The sequence below is a fragment of the Cheilinus undulatus genome, linkage group 19 (assembly GCF_018320785.1).
Source record: "Cheilinus undulatus linkage group 19, ASM1832078v1, whole genome shotgun sequence".
NCBI classification, from domain to species: domain Eukaryota; kingdom Metazoa; phylum Chordata; class Actinopteri; order Labriformes; family Labridae; genus Cheilinus; species Cheilinus undulatus.
This window is the reverse complement of record NC_054883.1, coordinates 8,576,557-8,602,161: the sequence shown is the minus strand read 5'-3', so window position 1 is coordinate 8,602,161 and position 25,605 is coordinate 8,576,557. Positions and strand designations below refer to the sequence as shown.

Genomic DNA, 25,605 nt, shown 5'->3' with positions numbered 1-25,605 from the left:
AGCGTGTTTTATGTCTCCGCAGCATCGAGAAGCTACAACCAGCAGTGCCTTCACTCATCTCTGGATCAGAGTTTCATAACTGATCCCTCTGATCAGCGCGGAAGGATATCTCACTATTGAAATGGCAACAATGAAGCGCGTACTCTGCGGACTGCAACTTCTTCACCTCTTCATAACTTTTATCAGCGGAACACCTTTCCATTATAGCATGTTCCAAGGCAACGCGTATTCAGGCTCCGACACACGACAGAGAAACAAGTGAGTACAATAAAGTGATTACAGTATTTTTTCAATAAATAAAATAGCAAGTAGTTCGACTGTTTTGATGCCTTTACCGTGCGTAATTTCTTTCAACTGCGTAAAAGTACTCCATGCTATCATTACGCGCTAATGTTTTTGCACCAACTGTTAATTTTCCGCAGAAATTGGTGTGCCTACGTTGTGCACAAGAACGTCACCTGTGCCGTCGTGGGAGGCACGGAGAGTTTCGTGCAGCCGGAGGCTTTGCCGTGTCCTCCGGAGCTGCCGAACTGTGCCAAAGAAGTGATGTAAGTTCCCCAAGGTCTATGAATGGGTGGAGGCTGAATTTTCTTTGGGTTTTTTTCTTTTGTTTTTTTTTTTTAGTGTATTCAAAATATCTCACTCTGATTTGTTATCACGCCACTACTATATTATAAACCATGTAGCAAGGCATTTGAAGAAGCTGTTGGTTTCTTTTATTTTCTCAGTGTAGGCTGTCAAGTTCCTTTTACATCCTCTTGTATTCCTACGTATTATTTTTACACTTCAATACTGTAGCAGATCCCTTGTATTTGTATTTTCTTCAAAGCCACAGTTAACAGAGATGGTTGTGGTTAAACCAAGAATATTGGGACAGTTTTTGAATGAGTCTTTTGATAGCTTTGTTTAAGGAAAGGGGATCTAAAGGTCTTATCACATTCAAAGAAAGAATGGCATTCACTTTTGCATCTAGAATTTGCATTGTATTTGTTTCATCTGAGTTCAAATAGTGCTTGAAAAATGTATTTAATTGATTGATTATCACTGAGTAAAGGCCAGGTCTGTATCAGTTTAAAGTGGATAAGCAGGACTTTGTCAGACCTTTTTGTCTGGTTAGCAGCAAGCAAAAGATAAACATTTAGCAGAATCCAGGATATCTATGAACATTTTTGTGATTGATGAGGGCTCCACTCATAAAGAGATCTGGAAACACTCATTTAGAGCGCACAGTGCACTCATACAGGTTTTCTATTGTATTGTTGATAATTTTCTATCACTGTTTCAACCACCCACATGCTCTCCCATTCACCTAAACTCTCTTTGGGTGGATGGGACATCATTAATGCAGCCTGTTTTTATAAATGAAAACGTAACACAAACTTGTAACTAGGGATGTTCTGATACCATTTTTTCCTTTCAAACAGTATCGGATCGGTGCATAAACTCGTGTACTCACCGATACCGATACCTGCTTTTTAAGAAGTATCTGACGTATTTCCGATACTGGTACCGGTATCGGTATCTGAACAACCCTACTTGTAACTGGTTTTGGTGCAGAGCATCACTTTCAATTTTCCATCAAAAGTTTGAGCTATTAAAAAGCTTTTACTATTTATGACCTTATTTTATTTTTTATTTAACTTTTATTTAACCAGGATTTATTCCCACTGAGTTTAACAAAATCTCTTACAAGGGAGTCCTGGCTAAAACAGCTGCCCAATAAGTTTCACACATATGACATTAAACAGGACATAGAACTAAGGTTACATCGATCAACAAATCAGCAGCTTTCAGCAGAAAAACATGTGCACACACTGGTCAAATGTTCCCTAATTCTAGATTTGAAATCTCCTAAACTAACACAGCGCTCAAATTTAAGATGGCCCTGTAACTCTGACCAAGACGATGGAGCAAAAACATTAAAAGCTCTTTGACCAAAGACAGAGCGAGCGCGAGGAATCTAATACATGATGAATCCATGAGAACGTGGATTAACAGCTACTGACGGCTTTTGGAGTCAGTAAAGAGAAGAGATAAGAAGGTAATTCATGTAAAATAGCCTTATAAAGAAAGATATACCGATGTTTCATACTTCTGTTGTATAAGGACAACCAACCAAGTTTCATATAAAACACAATGATGGTCCAAAAACTCAGACCAGCGATAAATCGCAAGGCAGCATGGTAGACTGAGTCCAGGAGAGGATGAGGTAGCATACCTGTAGAGAACATCACCATAATCCATTACAGACAAAAATGTTGCTTGAATGAGTTTATTTCTTGCAACAAAAGAAAAACAGCATTTGTTTTGATCAAAGAAACCTCTTTTCACCCTCAGTTTCTTTGCAAGAGAATCAATATGATGGTTAAAACACAGACTTTCTTTCAAAAAGCTGAGGTACTTACATGTTTGAACACATTCAATTGCCTCACTGTTTAAGGTAAAAATCTGAGCGTGGCCTTGAACTTGTGACTTAGACCTTGAGAAGTGCATCATTTTGGTCTCGTTGGCATTAAGTATGAGTCTTAAATCACAGAGGTTTCTCTCCTTAAAATGAACACTTTTGTAATTTTCCTCATGTTTAACATTGCACGGTCAACTTCCTGTTAGATAAGAGACATTGTTCTACATACAGTTAGGTCCATAATTACTTGGACACGAAATCAGTTGACATTATTTGTCCTCTGTTTACCACCACAATGGGTTGAAAATTAAAAGAAATAAAACAATCAGGATGTGACTGAAGTGTAGACTTTCAGCTTTGATTTAAAGGGTTTCACAAAAATATTGCATTTACTATGTAGGAATTTGGGTCATTTCATTTACAGTACTCTCATGATCAGGAGCTGAGAAGTAACTGGATGGCTGACTGGGGAACATTTTCATGGCCATGTGTGGCGTGTTCCCTGATTATTTCATCGCAAATGAAGAAAACTGAAAGCACAGAGATTGAATATTTTTCAATGGCCGAGTCAGTCATCTGAGCTCAACCCAATAGAGCACATTTTTCAACAACTGAAGACAAAGCTGAAGGCAGAAAGAGCCAAAGACAAGCAGCAACTGAAGGCAGCTGCAGTAAAGGAGTATCTCCAGGGAGGAATCTCACAGTTTGGTGGTGTCCACTGGCTCCAGACTTCAGGCAGCAAAGCAGGCTTGTAATAGAAGGATTACTAGCATTAATAGAGGTACTTCCTGAAAACCCCTGAACCCTATAATAATAATATAATGATAATATATTGTCACATTGGTAGACATCCTTTGTAGCCTCCCCCAACTACCAGTAATACAGTAGAACCAGAGTGATTTTTCTCAGCCAATCAGTGGAGACCAGTCAACATCAAAGAATGTGACATCACCGCATCTGACCAATGAACAGTGGCCCAGAGAGTCTCAAGCTTCCTGGTTCCTCCAGAACTCACAAATTTCTGTTTTCTGTCTCTTTTGGTCCCAAACAAATTTCCCTAAACTCAAAACTAACTATGACAAGTTGATGAAATTCACACATCATAAAGGTGAAGAGTAGACCTAAATGTCATGGTAGGTTTATTTGTGTAGAATTTCTAGCGTAATTTTTATGTGAAAAATGAAGAAACCATATTTGGACAAACACCCATTTAGGGGTGAAAATGGTGTCTGTAATAAGACATAGGGCCATTTCATCTAGCAACCATACCAAGGGTTTTGTTTATGACAAATAACTTTTCATAATGCTGGATAATAGTAGATATCAGTGCTCCATAGTGTAGTTAGATGTTGCTACATGCTTGTAAAAAACTTAAAAATGATCAAGTGGTAAATTACACTGATTTATAGAAAATGTTAAGGTATAACTAGTAAAATAGGTGTGAATATGGAGTTATAAAGAAAAATAAGTAGTAAAAATAGTGATTTTTGTGGGATTTGAGTCAGTTTTATAACAATAAACAACAATAAACTGTCTAAGTACTAGTATACTTCAATGGAAAAAAATATTTTTATTTCTATTATGAGTCTCATCACTGCTAAAATTCACTTAGTTATGTAATATTTAAAAAAAAATTTAATTTAGATTTCCTGTTAGAATTCTAAGAATAAGCTCTGATGGCTCTGATGGTTTGACCTGTCTTTGTTCCATGTCTTAAGTTTTATGGAAAAGCATGTCAACTCATCCTTGTGTCATTTTGTATCTCAAAAATAATTGTGTAATCAATATTTTTCATTTAGATATTTTACTTTGAAATTAAATACTCGTTTGACTTTTTCTGTGTTCATTTTTAAACACAAGTTACATTTTTGCATGCATGATTTTTTTTCTTTTTAACTATGAACTGGAAAGGACATTGATTCTCACCATAATAATGTAAAATATACAGAAAAGTGGCAGAGTAAAAAAAATAAAAATAACTATAAATCTGCAGTATTGCATGATTAATGTGCACTAATTTGCCTCATCTTTGGTGTTTCCATTCATTTTTGCACTAATTAATCTACTTACCATACTAATAACTAATGAAATCTGTTAGCTCTTCTCATGTGCTGCAGGTAATTAAGATATTGTAAGAAGGCTCTCTGTGGTATAACGCCTCATTTCAAATGCATATTTGCACTATTAATCTACTTATACTAATAAGTAGTTTAATCTTATTTACATACTGAAATGCTGCAAGCCATTTATCTATTCACTGGTACTCAAACACTGAAAGAAGGCTCACTGTGGTAAAATGCATTACCTCATTCATATTTGCATTAATTAATCTATTTAGCATACTATTAACTAATTTAATCTATTACTGTACTCAGATGTTGTAATAAGGCTCTCTGTGGTAAAATGCCTCACCTCATATGCACATGGCACAAATCAACTATCTTCATATCAAGCAAATCTCATCTTTCTCATGTATATCTGCCCATATCCTTGCATGTTTCATACATATGATCATGTTTAGTCCAGTCCTTGCACCCTTTGCACATCTTTCAACTATACTATCAATGCACACTGACTTGTCTATACCAGCAAAATAACTACTGAAGCTTAGACATTTTTAAATCTGAAATCTTTATACATTTTTCAGTTTATTTTATTTATTTAATGTTTAATTTCTGTACACTGAGAGCAAAGCTAACAGGAGTCAAATTCCTTGTTTTGTAAGCATACTTGGCTGATAAAGCTGATCCTGATCAAACGTACGTCCCCTAGCACAAATGAGATGTAGTCGCAGGAGAATCTTAGAAACAGAACTTACAAGGCTGTTTAATTCAGCCATCTGTGTTGAATCTGCATGCATGGTAAACACAGACTGGCTGTGTTCTGCTTTTGTTTGGCTTCTCTGTTCATTGAGCAACAAACACATGAGAGATGGAGTTCATCAGTGGATGACAGGGCCAACAGAGTCTTCACGATGGGCAGTGGAAGAAAATATTAAGCGCTGTCCTGCCAGCTGCATGATTCATTATTTGCAACTGTGACTGGTGTTTATCCAGTCATACATGTCAGCAGATATATTATTTATTGTACTGTGGTTATAAGTTTGCAGGAAGAGTTGTGCAAGGTTTATTATTAATGATCTAGTGACAGAGTTTTTATTGCAAATATTTAATCACATCATTAACCAAAACAATGCTAAGTATCCATGGTTTCTGATGTCTGTGTGTGCTTTTAGATATCGGACTCACTTCAGACCTATGTACAAGATTGGATACAAGACTGTAACAGAGCTGGCGTGGAGATGCTGCCCAGGGTACCAGGGACAGGACTGCAGGGAGGTGAAAGACATGAAGATGCTTCAAGCTCCCCCTGCCTTAGGACATATGCAATTCCCTCAAGGTGAAAGATTTTATCACTTAGGAAATTTAGCTTGGGACTATAGGAAACAGACATAAACATATATGTGACTGCTGGAAGAATGTCAGAAAATGTAGATTCATGTTATTCTGACCCAGCCCTTATTTTTATTTCTCCCTTTAGTGCCATCACAGCGGACAGACAGCCAGAGTAACCATCCATGGGGAGGGGAGAGGCAGCTTGCAGGTCAGACAGGTCACAGGCACCTAGGGGGTCATGGAGGATCGCAAAATGCACAACACCTGGAGGCCGAGGTTCAGAGGCTGTCCCAGATGGTCCTCGACATGCAGGCAAGAATGACAGACATGTCATCCAACCTGAGACTGGATTTCCAGGAAGATGCCAGTAAAATGTTTGTCACGCTGATGAATAACTACAAACAGCCCGCCAGCGCCAGGGGGGAAGAGGCCCGAACGGTTCAAGTGCAGGACTTCTCCTTTGAGCGTGATCCAGCACCAATTGATGAGGTCATGAACAAGATCAGCCAGGTGTCACAGGACCTAGAGACCAAAAGGAACACCTTGGATGACCTGTTGGGACGTGTCAGCCGCCATGACGGACAAATTCATCTGCTAATGGAGGCTGCCCAGAACCACCTACCTTCACATACTTCTGCCCCTTCAACCAGTGACGCAGATATGCGAGCCTACATCGATGAGAAAGTCAGCGCCCTGAGAGAGGAATTAATGGAGGGTATGGAAATCAAACTGGCGGACTTGAAGAACTCATGCGATTATAAGATCCTCTCAGTTCGGGAGCAGTGTGAGGGACAAGAAGCCAACTACCTCAGCCTGGCTGAGCTCATGGACTCAAAGGAAACTGATCTCCGTGGTGAAATCCAGGACCTGAAAACCAAGCTTGTTGCCAGGAACTGTGAAACTGATCCACTTCTGGCTCGTGTGGAGAACCTTGAGATCCGTCTGAACTCATCTGAGAAGACAGTAGATACTGGGTGCCTTTCAGTGGAGGAGAAGCTAAAGAGAGAACGGGAAGAGGCATTCAGAGACCTGAAGGAGACCCTGGAGGACAAGCTGGCCTCCGTGGAAGATAGACTCACAACCGTGTTTGTTGATACAAGCATCAACTCATCGGCTGGTGGCCACCCAGACAGTCCAAACAATCTACAAGGAGACATTCAGTCACTAAAGGGCTCCATTCAAAGCTTGGAGAAGCGCTTCAATGTCTTGGACCAGCTGTGCTCAAAAGAGTGCAAAGCTAATATAAGTGTTGTAGAAAGCATTCAACAAGACTTCAAGAGCTGCAAAACAGCCATAGATGCTTTAGAATTTGGCCGTAAAGCCAATATGGATGGCCTTGGAGCCATTGAGGCGAAACTGTTCAACTACAGCACAAGCATTGACAATGTCAGCGGCGAGTTAAATGGTCTGAAAGGACACTTGGGAAGGTTGGAGGATTCACTATCAGAAGTGGCTAACCAGCAGTCTCAGACAATCCAGAGCCTCAACTCTACATTGGGTCAAGATAAATCTGCAGCAGATCAGGAAGTTAAGGATCTTTTGGAGCTCCACAAGACTCAGAATCACGAGCTGAGAAACCGTCTGGGTGCGTTGGCCATGCAGGTGAAAGCCGAGGCTGATAACTGCCGGGAACAAACAGTGGACATCGGAAAAGAGGTTTCTCACATGGACAGCCGCATCGTTAGTTTGGAGAGTTTATGCAACAAGCTGGATCCTATCTCTGGTAGCCTTCAGAGGATCAAAGAAGGTCTAAATAAACATGTCACTGGGTTGTGGACTTGTGTGAACCAGCTGAATGCTACAGTTAGAGGTCATTCCGAAGACATTGGGGGACTGAGGGGAGCCAGTCAGAACCTTCAGAACCACATCTCTAGTATTGCCAGAGATCTTCAGGAGCTGATTAACAGCAACCCTGGGAGGACAGGTAAGCATCAGTGCATGCATTAGTTGGCCCTTGTAATTTGCCCCTACATATGAGTGACATCTTTATTCCTGGGATAGAGAAATTCAAACATCATAGAATTTTTGGGTAGATAATAGATTCTCCATCTTTAAATACAAACTTGAATCTCCTTCTACATACATGACAGAAGACTTTTGCCAAGGGTTAGAAACTCAAACTGACCCCTGTTACCACCACTCTTGGTCTGATATGAAAGATTGCTAAAATTAGCTAGTGTAAGCTTACTGTTGAACATGTATCAGTACCTGCTAAAACCATTGTAAAAATTATTGTAAATTTAAAATTGATGGCAAAATGTGTAGCATTTCAATTAACCAGCTGAGACCATCCTCTCTTTTGGACTTCTCCTTTAGCTGTTACCAAAGATGACGAGCAACCATTTCCATTTTTATATCAAGCTAAAGTAGAGTTATTATCCTTAAAAAATCAAAAGTTGATGCTTGAGCTCAGTCAAATAGTTGTAATACTTCCCGGCTCTTTTAGATCATTGCTTGGACTAGGGTCCATTTGTGTATCACATGTTGGCTGTAGTATTGGAGAGGCTGTAGTATTGGAGTGTGTTTCAGTGAGTGTGTAAGAGGAAGTGGGATTTTCATTTAACCATGTTCTCAGTTAAAGGAGGCAGGGTTGATTAAAGACACATGCTTGGATGAATAGAGCCCACTTTGTGTTGAGCAATACCTTGGCTTTGAGATGGTTTGCTCACTTTGCTTTTTTTTGTGCATCCAAGTCGGTCTTTATGAGTCTGTTTGTCCAGAAACTTAACGTTCTGGATGTATGTGTAGAATTATTCTCATGCTTCTGCAGCTGTGATAGCCAAGGCTGGGGCGTTGTGTTGTCAGGTTGTCAGTCTGACTGGGCAATTCTTGTAAAAGGGATATCTCAAGAACCCTTTGAGGGATTTTCATCAAAATCTGCACAAATGTCCACTTGCAGAGTTTCAAACTCAAAGGTCACAGTCACTGGGCCTTGATTTTCCAGGCTACTCTTGTGAACACAGTATTTTGAACCAAAAGAAACAAACTGCACACTATCTTGAGTCCACGCTGACTCAAGATGGTTTTGTAATTGGTTGGTCAAAAGTCAAGGTCATGGGACTCATAAGAGTCCCTTGCTTGTGGACACAATATCTCTCCAGGACAGTCTGAGGGCTTTTCCTCTAAGGATGTTCCGATACCAAGGTGTTGGGGATTGGCCGATACCGAGTACTGATCTGATACTGGTGTGAACTTTCTGGACTAACTGTGCAGAATAGAAAAATAATTTAGATCTCAACAAATGGAAACATAATGTACAGCCTCTCTGTGACCTGTGTGAGTTGTTTTTCTGCTGATTATTGAGTTTCACTGCTAAATATTAAAATAACAATAATACAGGGAGCTGCATCACAGGCTGTCTCTCTGTATATTATGCTCTATCTGGGCAGCATGACGTGATTATGAAACAGCCTGAAACTGGCTGACTGACCCTCACAAAGAGTACAAAATATGGCGGTTAGCATTCGCGTTAGCATTTGGGCTAGTGGTAATAAATGGTCGTAATACGATTAAAATGGATAAAAAAAGGCGTTCAATGTCACGTTTAGGCAGTGTTTTATGGCTCAAAAGTTATTTCAGTTTTGATAAACTGTGTCACATCTTGTGTACGACAGTGCTGGTCTGGAAGACATTTTAATGATCGCATTCAGAGAAAAACTGTCTTGTAGCCGCACCATTCTTTGCTTCTTCTTCGCTGCTCTAAAACGGTAGCCTGTACATGACGTGCTTTCCAGTAGTGAAGAAGAATTGATTTATGGTTTATAGCGCTAACTTTTAACATGGCTAAATGAAGCAAAGTATCGAATCGGTCCATTAACTTGTGCACTCACTGATACCAATACCTGCATTTTAAGCAGTGTGGGACGTGTTTCTGATACTGGTATCAGAGTTGGAACAACCCTATCTTTTTTTCAAACTTCGCACAAATGTTCACTCTGACTTGAGAATGAACTAATTGAATTTTAGTCATTTATAGGCTCATGAGCATCTCTTGCTTGTAAACACAATAACTCAAGAACCCTTTGAGGGTTTTTCTATTAACTTTGCACAAATTTTCACTCTGACTTATGTCAAAGGTCCCGGTTTTGTCCTCATGAGCGTCCCCTGCTTTGGTTTAGGGTCAGCACCATATAACAACCATATAAATCAATGATTCCCACATAAGTCGGCTCAGATAAGATTGTGACATATCAAGTTCTTCTATTATTCATCACGCATCAGTCCCTTTGCTCAGGTCAAGCTAGCAACAATGGGTAGATATTCATCAAGTGATGCTCGGCCCTAACCAGATAAACTGAGAAAATCTGATGACAGCTGTCTCAAGTTTGGTTTTATTGAGAACAACGACAGAAGATGAAAATCCGTCATGTATCTTCATGTGAAGGGTGAGGAATCAGCATGAGGGTTATGTTGGGGTCCCTGGGAAATGTTCTGCCCTGGAAGGGGTCCCAGCCCCCAAAAGTTTGAGAACCCCTGCCTTAGAGCAAAGGTGTCCATTCTGACTTAGGGATGAACTCTAGATTGTGAAAGTCATTGTCATAGGAACAGCACAGTTTAGGATTATTTTGATGTAGAAAGTGGGGATAATGTTGTCCAGAGGCTGTGTCAGATCATACTCATATAAATGAAGCAAAGAGTGGCACTATACCACACAAGCATGTGAGCATCAACGTTATAACATTATGACAATGTGAGATTAATGCACCATTGCTGTGTAAGGTTGGTTAACAGAATTTATCTTTTCGACTTTAGATCAGTCGACTGAACCCATTTATATTTTGCATTTAGTCAGATGGTATATTATACATCTGGGAACATCACTATGCACTGCAATGCATTATGGATTCTTTGTACATAAATAACTATTCAATATCCATTTGATTTGTTTCAGGGCCCTGTGATTGATATCAAACAATATTATGCACCAATTTAACACAGTAAAAGGGAGAAATGTTTTTCTCAAGTTCATGTTTATCCTTTGCTTTACCAGGGCATTCATTTGAAGGTATCTTTGAAGGATTTTATTCAAACTTCAAGCCACATGTTCATCCCTTGCTTTCTGAGCCATTTATGAGAACATGATATCTTTTGAAGGCTTTGAGGTTTTTGCACAAACATCTACTCTAACTCAGGAGTTAAGTCTTTAGATTTTCAAGGTCAAACGTCAAGATTTAGCCTTTTAGTGGACAAGATATCTTTAGAATACTTCAAGGGATTTTCTTTAAATTTTGCACAGATGTCCACATTAGGTTTTTGATGCCACAGGTCAAGTATTGCGCCTCATGTTCTTCCCTTTCTGTGAGGTTTCTACATAATTACACCACCAAAGAAACCACCCCAGTCCTTCTTTTTGACCTACATTTGTACTTTAATTGTTTGTCAGCTGTGTTTTAGCAGATGCTTTTAACTACTCTGTAGGAGTTCAAGTTAAAAAAAATATCTAAAGATTTATGCTGTTCACCTTGTTCGACACCATATGGATATCTGACTTTCTGCGGTACATATTTTGGAAATTCTTGTTTTGGGACTGTGCTCTGTTGTTGAGAGTAGAGACTTTAAAATCACTGCATATGTTGCATTCTTCTCATATGAATCCACTCTTTAATGATGCCTATGAGACATTGCTGGACTTTTCTGGCTCTTGCTGTCGTAAACGTGAGCTAGAATCACACCCAGCATGTTTACAAGCCAAGTGTCTTCCTGTGGGACAAGTTAGCTTTCAATCATGGGTTTATAGAGCAGGTGATGCAGCTCATGGGCCAGTCAGAAATCTCATAGGAGGATAGGGAGGAACAAATTAGTCCTACTTCTTGTGCTGGTTCCAAACTAAATCCAAGACCAGAGGATTTACATCAAAATATGTTTCAATTTCTGCTTTTGATATGTCTTTGTGGGCTTTAGTTTTATTGGATCTGATGTCTAGGACATGTTGCCACCCCACCCCTTGATTGCTGCCATAAAATTGGGTTTAATTCATCATTCTGTCAGTGGGAAGTTTTGCAAGTGTGGGCCCATTATGCACAATTTCCACTCATGCCCAAAGTGTTGTTAACAGGAGTCATTATGCCGCCTCATCCCATTGTCCCTCTTTATGCTTATCTGAAGGGACTGGAAAATGCAGCTTGGAGGAGTCCATTACAGGGAGATCTCCACACAGCTTATCAGTGATCCACTCACAGAGACCACTCTTGGGCGTCTTTATTTCCAAGCCAAGAGCGTCAGTGTGTTTAGATTAGGTGCTACTGGATTGACATCCCTGAGTTTCCTCACACCCTCTTTTAGTCTTTTATTTTACTTCTGTCTCTTAAAGCCAGTCTGCAGCTTTCTCACATTTTTAAACTTCCACGGCTGAGTTCCTCTCCCATGGAAATAAACAGTCCAAACACTAAAAGCTGCAGCGGGGTCCCAAAGGCCATATGTCAACGTGTTTACCATGATGTCATTGTGGTGTAAACCTTGAACCAGAGGGTCAGGAGAGGGACGAAGAGAGAAGCAAGATGTTAAACTGATCATGACTTTGACTCTTTGATTTATTATGGCCTGTTGGCACAACATGAAAGAATCACAAAAGCCACTGAGCTTTACTTTTACAGCCCATTTCTTTAGTCAACAGTTGTCCGCATACTTTAACGTTAAAGCTGCAGCTGCTCGAAGCAGTGTTCATTTTGGCAGCTATTTTTAATATTAGTCTTAGTCTTTAGATGAAATGTTGTGTATATTTAGTCCCATTTTAGTCATTTTTACCCTTTTAGTTTCAGTCTAGTGTTAGTTGACGAAAACTCAAAAACATTTAAGTCTAGTTTTAGTACATAAAAAGTCTCACATTTCAGTCTTTACTTGTAGTCCAAGCATTTATTTTCTTGCCTAACTCTGGTACCAAATCATGGTAGTGTGTTCTCTGCACCCTGCCAAACCTGGGGTCCTGCTTTCTACAGCTGAGCAGGAGAATAGCTACAGATGCATTGTTTTTTGACAGATTTACCCACAGTGGAGAAATATCACAGATTTTGAATGTCTGATGAAAACTAAATTACACTTTAGTCTAGTTTTAATCATCTTGACAAAAACTAAGCTTACTTTTTGTCAGTTTTAGCCATCACAGATCTATTTTTGTTAGTTTGTCTAGTTTTTGTCATGGATTAAAAGGCTGTCGATGAACATTTTTAGACATAGTTTTAGTCGATAAAATTAACACTGACTTGGAAATAACAACATTAAAGTCATTTGACCTTGGGATTTGTAGTTTGTGAAAAAGAAGTAGGTGCACCCATATAATAAGGCAGATTTCAGTAGTTTAAGCTTTTTTTATTGATCTATCAAATGTCAAATAATAGTTTAATAAAGCATTAGCATGCTGTTTTAAACTAAACATCCATCGAAGCATTCAATTTGTTTGCTAAAAATGCAGCCAAGTACGTTTGAACCTATTTGTTTCCCACTTTTTTATTAGCTCAAAATTTTAATTTGGAAGAAGCAGTAAATGCCACTTATTATTAGTCATTCTGGCTAGAGTTAATATTCAAATGTCAAACAGTTTCCCCTACTATGGTCTATAGTTTTTAAAAGAAAATGTTTGAGATGTTTGAAATATCCAGTCTTATATAAAGATAGACTTTTGTTAACATGCAGACTAGTCATATATTTATCTATTAATCAGTAGATCATGCAGTTATTATTGCCCAATGCAAGAAAAGCAATGCTCATTATTGTCTGCTGTGTTAAAGTCTCATAAATCAATTTTAAAGAAACACTATTCCATAACTTCTATGTAATAAAATCCTTTCGTTTTGATGATAAAGATGAATTATTATTTGGGGATAATGATAGCAGGGAGAGAATAAGAGAGTACCCGCACTGTACTGTGATCCAAATTATTATGCATATACTGTTTTTGTTCATTTTTTTCCTAAATAGTCTATATAATTGGCAGTCAGTAGGAATTATATTGTAATCTGGATTTTATTTGACAAAATACCAGAATAACTTAAATGTAGTGTTCCAAATTATGAGAAACTGTTTAGAAACACTCAATAGTTTCTAAAGGGTTGAAACAGAAATCTGTTGTAATTTTTTGCATTAGGAGGTAATTTTTCTCCTGTCAAAGCTATTTCAATCAAAAACATCTTTACAGATCAAGTCCATATAAATACAGAGCCCTTCTTTGATAGCACCTTAACAACTCTGTCATCCACTGAACCTGTAAGTCCATGTGTAGTTTCTGCTATGGATGCACACAGTTAAACTGTTAAATTTGTTTATCGAATTAGCCGGTGCAAGATTTACAAGTCGGTTCAACTAGCTACCTATTATGTTTTATAAACACGTGCTTTGAATCCCCGTCTATAATTCTCTTAGGAGCAGCAGATTAGTTTTTTAAGTAGTACATGGAAATAAAGTGGTATGTAGGCTGTCAAGGGTTGAAATCACGTATAACTACACAACCAAAGTGAAATGATGCATCAAAGCATGATATTAATGTGCACGATGTTAACGATAGCCACGCTGTAGAGAGTATTTCAGACACATCACACCTGCTGACACAGTGACCCTGTGAGGATTTGACTGTTTTCTAAGGATTTTCTCCTCTTTAGACTAGTCGGTTACATGAAATTTAATCGAGCGTTTAGCCAAATGGGGAAATAGACACTTAGGAGCATCCTTAGTTTCTGCCTGTATTTCCTTTGAGGATGGCAGAACTGCCTCTGTGAGCTGCTGTTTTAAGGTAAACTGCCATCCACCCTCATTTATCTTCTTTTAAGTATGCTCCACAGGTTCTCAATAGGGTTGAGGTTAGTGGATGACGGTGGCCGCACCATGATTTTTTCTCCCTTTGTGCCCATAGCAGCCAAGACCTCAGTGGTATTTTTTGCAGCATGGGATGATGAGTTGTCTTGCATGAAAATGATTTAACTCCGGAAGGCACAGTTCTTCTTTTTATACCATGGCAGGAAATGGGCAGTTAGAAACTTCACGTATTTTGCTAGGGTCATTTTGACACCTTCAGGCACCTTAAAGGTGACTACTAACTCATTTCCTATTATTCCAGTCTAAAACATCACTCCACCATCTCCTTGCTGATGCTGCAACCTTGTTGGGACATGGCGGCCATCCGGCAACCATCCGGTGTAGCACGGAATTCATCAGTGAATAAAACTGTTTGAAAATTAGTCTTCATATATTTCTGAGCCAACTGCATTCATTTCCCCTTGTAGGCATTGGTTAAGGGTTGCTGAAATACAGCTTTACAAACATCAGCAAGCTTCTGGAGGAACTTGCATCCAGAGGTTCTTGAGAATCCAGAGGCACCAGCTGCTTCAAGTACCTGTTTGCTTCTCATCAGTGGATTTTTCACAACTGCTCTCTTAATATGATAATTTTGCCTTCCAGAAACTGTCCTCTATCGCCTCTTTAAACCTTTTCTCAGTACGATGACCTGTTACTTTTTGGCAGTAAGCCAAAAAATACCAAGAGCCTCTAGAAGTGTGAAACAGTAAGTTTCTTTATCTCTTAATTTGCTTTAGATCAAATCCTAGTGTGTAAAAGTTGACTTTAACTTGAACAGCGTTGTTGAGCTCTGTTGTAGGAACGTTCTGAGATAAGTAAGCATGCTTTCCTGCTCCTGACGAGACTCTGTGGTTGCGTTGGGTTTTGGAGGTCAGTGACCTACAGAGATAAGGTAACTCGAAGGTGACGTGCTCTGTTCTGCGGTCAAACATGATAACCCCGTTCGCCAAAGGCATGACAGGACCTGACACAAAGCCCTCGAGAACAATAAAAGCTTGTAAAGTGAGGTGCCTGCAGAGACGGCTTTATTTATCCCCTGTTATCCTGACAGAGAGGGCGTTACAGTATCAGACGGGAGTCATTTAACCATCGCTTTCTTCCTCTCTGGATTTACTGGTTTCAAAATCAAAGTTTTTAGAGTCCAGATTGTTTTCGCTCAAAGTGACTCATAAAGTCAACACGCACTAAATTGCAAAGCAGTCATTATTGTGTGGTGTGTAATGTGGGAAACAGCCATTTTTGTGACACACAGGGATGTCGTATCTGGGGCCAGCAGGGTTAGGGTGCAATTACTTCACACAGATCCAGCACCAGATCCAGCTGCATTTATTTACCTCACCTCTTTGATCCGGTCAAACACTCTCTCCCATGTGAGACCATTACCCCAAACCAATACCAAGACCAGTTTCAGTATCAAATGCAGTATATGATTTTTAATAATATAATAATAACTTTATTTTTAGCGAGTCAATGCTTCAGTCCAGTACCTTGATTAAGTAGCCCCTATCTGATCATGGGATATCTAAGCTCTTGTGATTTCTTTGGATTTTTAGTTCTGATTATGTCTCATGTTGTTATAATGTTGTTTGGGCTGAACATGTAGCCTGGGGTTTGATCTTGCCTAGGTTCTCTTACCTTGAGTGTTCTCTTGTTGTTTTCCTGTCTTTATCTCTTGTTGGGTTCTGCTTTGTTTTTTTGCATGTCAAAGCACTTTGTAAACCCTTGGTTTTAAAAGTGCTACATAAATAAAAGTTATTATTATTATTATTTTGGTTATTTTCTTTCACCATTCCTCCTCTGCCCTTCTAATTTGATTGAGAACACTAAAATGAGTCACATTTGTCGATAGAGGTGTCAGTCTTGATGTTATTTCTGCTCTTTTTTTGCATCAGATAACTTAAAACTAAGTTATGACCACTGTTTGGTTACAACTATGATCACTTTGATGTAAACTATCATGATGAAGACTATCATGACAGTATCAGGATTTGACAAAAACTATTTGGTCTAAGGATGTGCCTAAGCGTCTATCTGTATTCAGCTAAGCGCTTACTTAAATTTTGTTTAACCTACTAGTCTAAAGAGGAGAAAATCCTTAGAAAACAGTCAAATTCCTCACAGGGTCAAAGTGTCAGCAGGTGTGATGTTAGCCTGATATACAAGCTAGCGCTGCCAGCCTTCATTCCTCTTTGCAGATTAATATCGTGCTTTGATATGTAGCCTTTTTTCACTTCAGGTGGAAGTTATACCTGAGTCTAACCCTCGACAGCCAACATGCCACTTTATTTCTATTTACTACTTTAAAAGCTGTGATACCACTGTCTTCCTATTACACACTAACCACTAAGCCACTGCTGAGCTTCTCATGTTTACATCCGGTAAAGTGCCAGACAGGAAGGCAGCTGCTATTAACTAAAGCTACAGCGGCCTCTAGTGGCGGGAGGTTCACTACTGTTTAAAAGAGCTTTAAAGACGGGGATTTCAAGCCTGTGTTTATAAAAATGATGGGTAATTTATTGAACGGAGTCATAAATCCTGTGGCAGCTAATTTGATAAATTCAACCATTTCAGTGATTGACCGCGTGTATTCCTAATTTGGACGTGTATTTTAACTTATAGTTTATAGATGTCCCATCTGTTAACATGGAGGAGGTGGGGCTTGGGACCTACACCACAGCCAGTCAACTAGGGCAGCACCAAACCTTTTGACTTCACTCTCAGACAGCTGTCACTCCATCAATGTTAATGTATAGTCCATAATTGAGGGGTATTTTGGCTTCGCTTTTGTTCAGTGAAATGATGTGGAGATGTGCTGTCCATCTTTATATTCAGCCAGTGGATTGAAATAGTGAATTGTTGGCCAAAGCCAGCAACATGTTCATACATGTTTGTGTTTGTCCATTTAGATGCCTGAAATCAGTTTTGAGTTCCTCCCATCAAAGGCTGCTCACTGAGCACATACCTCGACTTATACGAGGAGCAAGAAGACTAACAAACGCAGCCCAGTGAAACACAAGCACATGTGCAGACTTTTACCCCCCGCGCTGTTTTACGGTCACACACCGGCTCCTCTACACATGGTGTTTTTAACAGGCAGGCCTCTCTGCCTTTTATACCAAATTACCTTTTCCCCCGGGGTGAGGGGACAGGCTGTGTGGAGATGGAACATGTGGCCGTGCCCCGGTATGCTGCTGGTATGCCTTTAATGTGCGTCTTTTCCCCCTTTGAACAGCAGAGCTGTTGTCTCAGCGTGGACCAGGGGGAAACAGCGACAATGTACCCCCCAGCCAGGAGGGGTGATCTGTTGATAAAGTCCAGGATCCATCTCAGGAATGTAGCGGATCGTGATCACTGTATGATGCTTGACGGAGCAGCGGTCTGTCATTTTCTCTCTTTACTGCCACAATAACATGCTCAGATAATCACTCTGTTAATGAGAGTCAATGAAGGTGCTCTCATAAACAAACACGAGTATGAGTGTCCTGTAAAGTTAAAATGAAAGTAGAAGAGACAGGATTTGATTGCATGTTGTTTTACGATATTTTTTTATTTGCTGGTGGAAAAAGTCATTAAAAGTTCGAAACCTGATGAAGTAGGAAGTGTTTAAAAACACTGTGAGTAGCAGTTCAGACGGATAGTAAGAAGCCTGTCTATAAAAACTGAAAAAACAGTGATCTTAAGACAGTCTGAGTCAGACAGATGGAATTACATTTCTTTTTTTTATTCTTACACCCCTGTGACGTTTTGCCTTGCAAAGTGATCCCCCTCTGGGATAACGGGAAGAGATTAGGAACTGTTCATGCTCATGTCTGACTGGGTGTACTGTATGTGGAGCTCCTGCTGTGCCATGCTCTATCGCCTTCCCGCAATGCTAAACACACTGTGAATTATCAGAAAGGGACACCAAATATCACCAATATAATCACTGTAGTGATCAGCATGACTGTCTCTAGATGTAATGATAGCAGAGCTTCATTGTGGTACTTCTGCAGAAATGCACTGTGGAACATCTGATTAGTTAAGCTGCGCCAGATACTGATGTAAAAGCATGTAGCGCTCTTTTTAGTTAAAAACAAGTAGTTTATGTTGGTTTTTAGTTGTATTGCAAGGCATTTTTACATCCCTATTGTTTTCACTTTTGGATAGAGACATACTGGTGGGATTATTGGGAATATGAGATTTTTTTGTTCAATGATAGAAGTTTGCTGTCAACAGAGTTTTCTCATGAACTGGAGATGAAAATACTCATGGTACAGGTAATTTTGGGCAGTGTCCTTGTAGTTTTAGTTTGCAAATTAAGTTCTGAATGGAATGCACAGATAGCCAAGCAATCTGAGGTGCTACCCATACATGTGGGTAGCCCGGGTTTGAATCGGCCCGCAACCCTTTACCGCATGTCTCTCCCCACTCTCTCTCCCTTTTCCAACTCTATCCACTGTCCTTCACTATGGAATAAAGAGACGAAAAAGCCCCAAAATAAATCTTAAAAAAAAAACAAAAAAAAAAAAACATTAAGTTCTGAAAGTAAAAAACAAAACAAATCACAGAAACACTTTACAGGCACAGACAAAATTATTAGGAGTGCTTTTAAACAGAACAAGGAATTTTTACCACAGCTTTTCCAAACATCCTAGTTTTATTTTGGATGCTGTTGTGTTTCCTTTTTTCTGGATAACAGCCTGAAGTCGTTTGTTTTAATATTCACGTCTCCTGAGGAATCCCAGCCCAGTCTTCTTCGGCGAATCTCTCGAGCTCTTGGACCTTGGTCTTTAGGTCACCACACAGATTTTCAATGGGATTTAAGTCAGGTCTTTGTGCAGGCCAGTCAGTAATGTTCACTTTGGTCTTCTTGGGGTAGTTCTTTGACCATGTTTGGGGTTGTTGTCGTGTTGTAAGACAAAGCGACAATCCAGACCCAGAAAATTTTCACATTCTTTCTTCATGATTCCTTCTATCTTTATAAGACTCCCTGGCACACTGAAGCGTCCTCATAGTGTAGTACTCCTATCGCCATATTTCACTGCGGGGTTGCTGTTCTATGGTTTACATGCCTCTCTCTTCTTTCTCCCAACATAAGAAACATCTCTATAGCCAAAGAGCCAAAAAGCTTGCTCCCAGTATGGATAATCTTTCTTTAGGTCATCCATTTCTTTAGGCACACATCAGTCTGGCTTGAAGGGGTCTCTTCTGTAGAGTGGAGTTTTTCTTGGTCTGTGCAGGACTCCTAGTGATGGTCTTCTTTGAGACTGCAGCAGTGTGTCATTGCGTTATTGTTTTGCTGATGAGTTATAATAACCTAAAAAGAGAAGTGAATAAAGTAGAAGCAGCAGCCAGCATGAAAAAAAAGTTGTCTACAGTCATGGATGAAAGTATTAGCACCCCTGGAATTGTTCCAGGAAATACAACATTTCTCCCAGAAATTGTTGCGATTACAAATGTTTTGGGTATACACACGTTTATTTCATTTATGTGCATTGGAACAACACAAAAAAAGAAGAAAAAAGCCAAAATTGACATAATTTAACACAAAACTCAGAAATGCGCTGGATAAACTTGTTGGCACCCTTTTAAAACTGTGGGTAAATCATTTTTATTTCAAGCATGTGATGCTCATTTAAACTCATCTGTGGCAGTAACAGGTGCTGGCAATCTAGAAATCACATCTTGAGCCAGTTAGAATGTATAAAAGTTGACTCAGCCTTTGTGTTGTGTGCCTGTGTGTGTCACACCAAGCATGGAGAAGAGAAAGAAGAGCCCAGAATTGTCTGAGGACTTGAGAAGCAAAATTGTGGAAAAATATGAACAATCTCAAGGTTACAAGACCATCTCCAGAGATCTTGAAATTCCTTTGTCCACTGTGTGTAATATAATCAAGAAGTTTATAACCCATAGAGCTGTGGCTGATCTCCCTGGACGTGGACGGAAGAGAAAAATGGACAACAGAATGCAACGCAGGATAGTTGGAATGGTGGATAAACATCCTCAGTCAGCTTCCACACAAATTCAGGCTCTCCTGCAGACTCAGGGTGCAAAAGTGTCAGCTCGGACCATACGTGGTCATCTGAATGAGATGAAGCGCTATGGCAGGAGACAGAGGAGAACCCCACTGCTGACAAAGAGACATAAAAACGCCAGACTGGAGTTTGCAGAAATGTACCTGAGTAAGCCTCAATCCTTCTGGGAGAACATTTTGTGGAGAGATGAGACTAAGGTAGAGCTTTTTGGAAAAGCACGTCATTCTACTGTTTACAGAAAACAGAATGAGGCCTACAAAGAAAAGAACACAGTACCTACAGTCAAACATGGTGGAGGTTCAAACATGTTTTGGGCTTGTTTTGCTGCCTCTGGCACTGGGTGCCTTGACTGTGCAAGGAATCATGAAATCTGGAGACTATCAAAAGATCAGAAAGCGGAGTCTGTGTCAGAGGTCATGGGTGTTCCAGCAGGACAGTGACCCCAAGCATACCTCAAAAAGCACCAAGAAATGGTTGGAGACAAAGAGCTGGAGAGATCTGAAGTGGCCAGCAATGAGTCCAGATCTAAATCCGATTGAACACTTGTGGAGAGATCTCAAAACTGCTGTTGCAAGAAGGCAACCTTCAAATCTGAGACCTGGAGCAGTTTGCAAAAGAAGAGTGGTCCAAAATTCCAGCTGAGAGGTGTAAGAAGCTTATTGATGGTTATAAGAAGTGACTGGTTTCAGTTATTTTTTCCTAAGGGTGAGCAACCAAATATTAAGTTGAGGGTAGAAACAATTTTGTCTGGCCCATTTTTTGAGTTTTGTGTACAATTATGTCAATTTTGGCTTTTCTCTTCTGCTTTTTTGAGTTGTTCCAAAGCACATAAAGGAAATAAACACGTGTATACCAAAAACATTTGTAATTCTAACAATTTCTGAGAGAAATGTTGTATTTTCTGGAAAAATTTCAGGGGTGCCAATACTTTCATCCATGACTGTAAATTGTGTTTAAAAACTCTTTATGATCTCAGCTCCTCTCAGATTTGTCAGAGTGAAAAAACTCTCCTGTCAGTGTTGACGGCATAAATGATCAGTTTGGACATGTGTGAGACATCCAGGGGGTCAGCATGAATAAGATTTACAGCTTTAATATTGGATTTTCACAGTAAATATCTTTGTAATGTAGAGATAAGTACACTAGGCCCAAAGTTCAGTTCCTACCTGTCTATCTGAGTTGTCAGGCGAGAGTGAGACTTTCTCTTCTGCTCATAATTTAAAGTTTTTGTGGGCTTTTTCTCCCAGAGCTCCATGGGCAAGCTTTGTAACCAGCTGCTTTGTTAACACGTCTGACCTCCAAACATCTGGCCTCACATCTGTCTCTGTCTGACCTGCAGCCTCGGCCCCATCGCTCAACACCTTATCTGTCATTTTCAGGTGTTCGGGTTGGCGTGGATGACGCAGGACTTTCCCAAGGTTCAGGTCACAGCATCACACAGCCCGTCGGGCCCCTGGACCCCTCCCTCCTGCAGCCGACTGTCATAGAGACCGGAGTGGCGGGACCTCCCGGCATGATGACCTCGTCCAAGCTGCCTAAGGGGACGGACGGCAGCACGACGCCTGTTCAGGGATTTGCTGGGGCTCCAGGTGAGACACTCACAGACCTAAATGTTCTCTGCTCTGCTGGTTTTCATAGTTTTAAGTCTTACGTTTTATTTTACAGCTTCACCGTCCACATCCACGGACTCTCTGAAAACCAGTACACCAACCACCAAAGGTAAAGACATGTTCTTTTCTTGCTGCATCTCGGCTGATTCTTTCAAAAGTAAGTAAGATATTTTATCTTTGATCACCAGATATGAAAATGACCCAAATCACACCACCACAGAAAACCACTTTGACATCAGGTTGGAGTTTTTTCCTCCTTACTGTCCAGCTTTCCGTCTCAGCTGGTATAAAGTTTGTTAACATGCCGTGCTTCCTGTCACATGCTCAGGTGAGGCCGTGTCATTCTCTGCTGGTTTGACTCTTCTGCCGTTCCCCGGAGAGATAGGAATCATTCGGTTCAATAAGGTGCTTGTCAACGATGGAGGACACTATGACGCTCAGACAGGTAACCTTTGCTGCAGTCTCACTGGTCCAGAATAAACTAAACACAACCCCTGATAATTCACTCTGACTTTCAGTTTTTACAATAGATAGAAAAACTGGCTGTCAACAGATGCTTGCTGTTAACTGTTTCTTTCTTTTTATTTTTTATTTTTTACCTTCAGTTATTTTTAACTGTAGATGAGAGCGTACATTTTGGATTTCTTAGAAAAAATGTAGGGTCAAGTATGTTTTTTAACTAAGTGTGAGCAATATATGTAATAGTACACTCTTTACTACATGAACCATGTATCCTGTTGCCTCTGTTCTGTAAATAATCAAAAATTATTATATATTTCTTACGTTGATAAAAGAAAACAAATCTATCTGGATTCTGACGAGGAAAAAACAGTGTTTATTTTATTAAGATTATGATGCCTTTAATAAACCTCATACTTTTTAGATAAGGTTTAAACATACTGATGCTGCTCCGCCACAGCTTTCTCAAGGACCTTTGACAGTACAGGGAGAACAGAGACAAGGTGGAAGTTGCTCCTTAAATCATAGTTACCTGTTTTTAAGATTGGTGTAATGACTGCTTTTCCCAGCTATTTGGAAATCTGTTTGCTCTAATAAACAATCAGGCATGTAACTAATATAAAACTGTACTTTTTCATGAATTTAGTGTCTTAGTTATTTCAATTTCTTTTTTTTTTTTTTGCTTTATTAACCACCACCCCATCCAGCCAAGACACACACACACAATTGTATCAGCAGGTAGCACACTTGTAGCATCAGGCTACAGCAAAAAGAAAAAACTGAAACAAAGCAAAGGGAGTCTGAATACTTTAATCATTTAAATAATTTAAAGAGTTTGAAGCATCTTGTCTGACTCAGAGTGGTAGATATTAACATTTGAAATGACTGTTAATAAAGAATATCCCTCCGTGTTCTCAGGTATCTTCACAGCTCCCATAGATGGACGTTACCTGCTGACCGCCATCCTCACAGCCCAGCGAGGCGAGAAGGTGGAGGCCGTCCTGTCCGTGTCCAATCGCAGCGTCCAGAAGCTGGACTCCTCAGGTTTCCTATCAGGAGCTGCAGCGCCGCTGCCGTCACACGCTAACTGTACCTGCAGCAGCTCGACGTCACTGAGCCTGGTTCTGACGCTGAAGAGAGGAGACCGAGTGGGACTCGTCATGACCGCTGGGAAACTCGCAATCTCAGCCTCTCCAGAGATCCTGTCGACTTTCAGTGGTGTGCTTCTTTACCCCAGTCCAGCCAAACGGTAGCCCTGCCTCTTTTAAGGACAACTGATACCTGATATAAACCCTGAGTAGAGAGATGTTCATTAATGATGATTCATGATTTCATTCATTATTGTGTTTTATCAGAAGAGAGACGATCTACTAACCAGATAGAAAGAAAGGGATCAGCAAAAACTGAAAATAAAGTATATGAATAGAGATGGTTTCTATCATGAGTACTAATATATAGTGTTTACATTGCAGTGATTTCTTTATGAGGTTTAGCTCATGATCTAGACTGCTAAGAAATATTTCTCTTTACCATTCATGTCTGACCTCTGCAGACACCTTCGTTTCAACCTTAGACTTCAAAGTGACATTTAGTACCATGAAACTACTGTACACTCGTCATTTCTGTCGTTCTTAATCATGATTTTTCTTTAAAGATTATCGGCTCAGTCCCATTTCTTTTACCTCTACTCTTCACTACAAGGTGTAGCGGTGAAACCTTGACCCTTCACCTCCATTCAGGCAAGGATTGGGACTCCCTGCCCTTTGATCAGGGTATACACAGAAAGTCTGACAATGAATTAAATACTTTTCAAGATCCTCATTATATTTTATGAGCCCAGTGAATCTTTGATCTCTAACCAGTTATTTTCATGTTTTTTGCAGATTGTAAAATAAGAATGTGACGATATAGTCAAGAAAATGTAGATAGTAGTATGCAAATTAACTCCTACCACTTCTCAGAAAACTTGAATTTACATGCACTCAATCACATAGTTAACCTGCTAACTAGCAACGCAGCAGAGCTTAAAGCAGTGTTTTTCAGCCTTTTTTGAGGCACAGCACATTTTAAAATCAAGAAAAATCCTAGGGCACACCACAAACCAAAAAACACGTTACAAGTTCAGCTATTAACTAGCTAGCTTTGAGAGCTTTCTTTGTGGTTTTTCTCATTAAAGTTGCCTGTTTCTCAGTTTGTTCCCACAGGCGAACAAAATGGTCTGTGTTCTTGTTTTAACTTTCGCTGTACTGCCTCAAACTCCCTGCTTTTGGCTTCTTTTGACCACCACTCACACTAGGCATCTCATCTTGGTTAGAATTTTGACCAGGACCCTGGTCAGAGTCTTTATTTTTCTTTTCAAATGTTTATCCATTGCTGTTGCACTTCACGTCACCGCCACATTTATCATGCATCACTAATTCTGTTGTATTAAATTGATAAGGTAACTAGAAAAGCACTCAGTGAGTGCAGACCTCCGCCACCAGCCCTATCTCCCAATAGTAAAGCATCCTTTAAAAAATTCATGGATCCAGACGGTGATCTGGATCACTCCCGAAATCTAATCAGTTCCTCCTTATGCTTCAGACATTTCCTGAAATTTCATCAAAATCTGTCCATAACTTTTTGAGTTATGTTGCTAACAAACAAACTAACTAACAAACTAATAAACTAACAAACCCTGCCGATCACATAACCACCTTGGCGGAGGAAATTGCTGTGCTCCCTACCTCCACCCACTGACATGGGGGAGTATTACTCTTACAAGCCACCAGATTGCTGGCACAGGCACTGAATAATTACCTGCAGTGACTAAGTAATATAATTTTTGAACCTATTAAGTGAAACTGGATAATTTCCCACGGCACACCTGGCGATCTCTCACGGTACAGTAGTGTGCTGCGGCACAGTGATTGAAAATTACTGGCTTAAAGGATTACAGC

General features: G+C 39.9%; 1 protein-coding gene across 2 annotated transcripts; it reads left to right on the top strand.

Moving 5' to 3' along the window:
* Positions 1 to 103: 103 nt before the first annotated feature.
* On the top strand, positions 104 to 25,197 carry emilin2b (elastin microfibril interfacer 2b). Of its 2 annotated transcripts, XM_041814382.1 has the most exons (9): positions 104 to 258; positions 423 to 548; positions 5,640 to 5,803; positions 5,945 to 7,723; positions 21,977 to 22,186; positions 22,263 to 22,316; positions 22,396 to 22,446; positions 22,536 to 22,652; positions 23,585 to 25,197. In XM_041814382.1, the coding sequence occupies exons 1-9, from the start codon at positions 122 to 124 to the stop codon at positions 23,917 to 23,919; spliced, it is 2,973 nt and encodes a 990-aa protein (XP_041670316.1). In that variant the 5' UTR covers positions 104 to 121; the 3' UTR covers positions 23,920 to 25,197. The 2 variants fall into 2 exon arrangements, with proteins under 2 accessions (XP_041670316.1, XP_041670317.1); XM_041814383.1 differs by lacking the exon at positions 22,396 to 22,446.
* Positions 25,198 to 25,605: the final 408 nt, after the last annotated feature.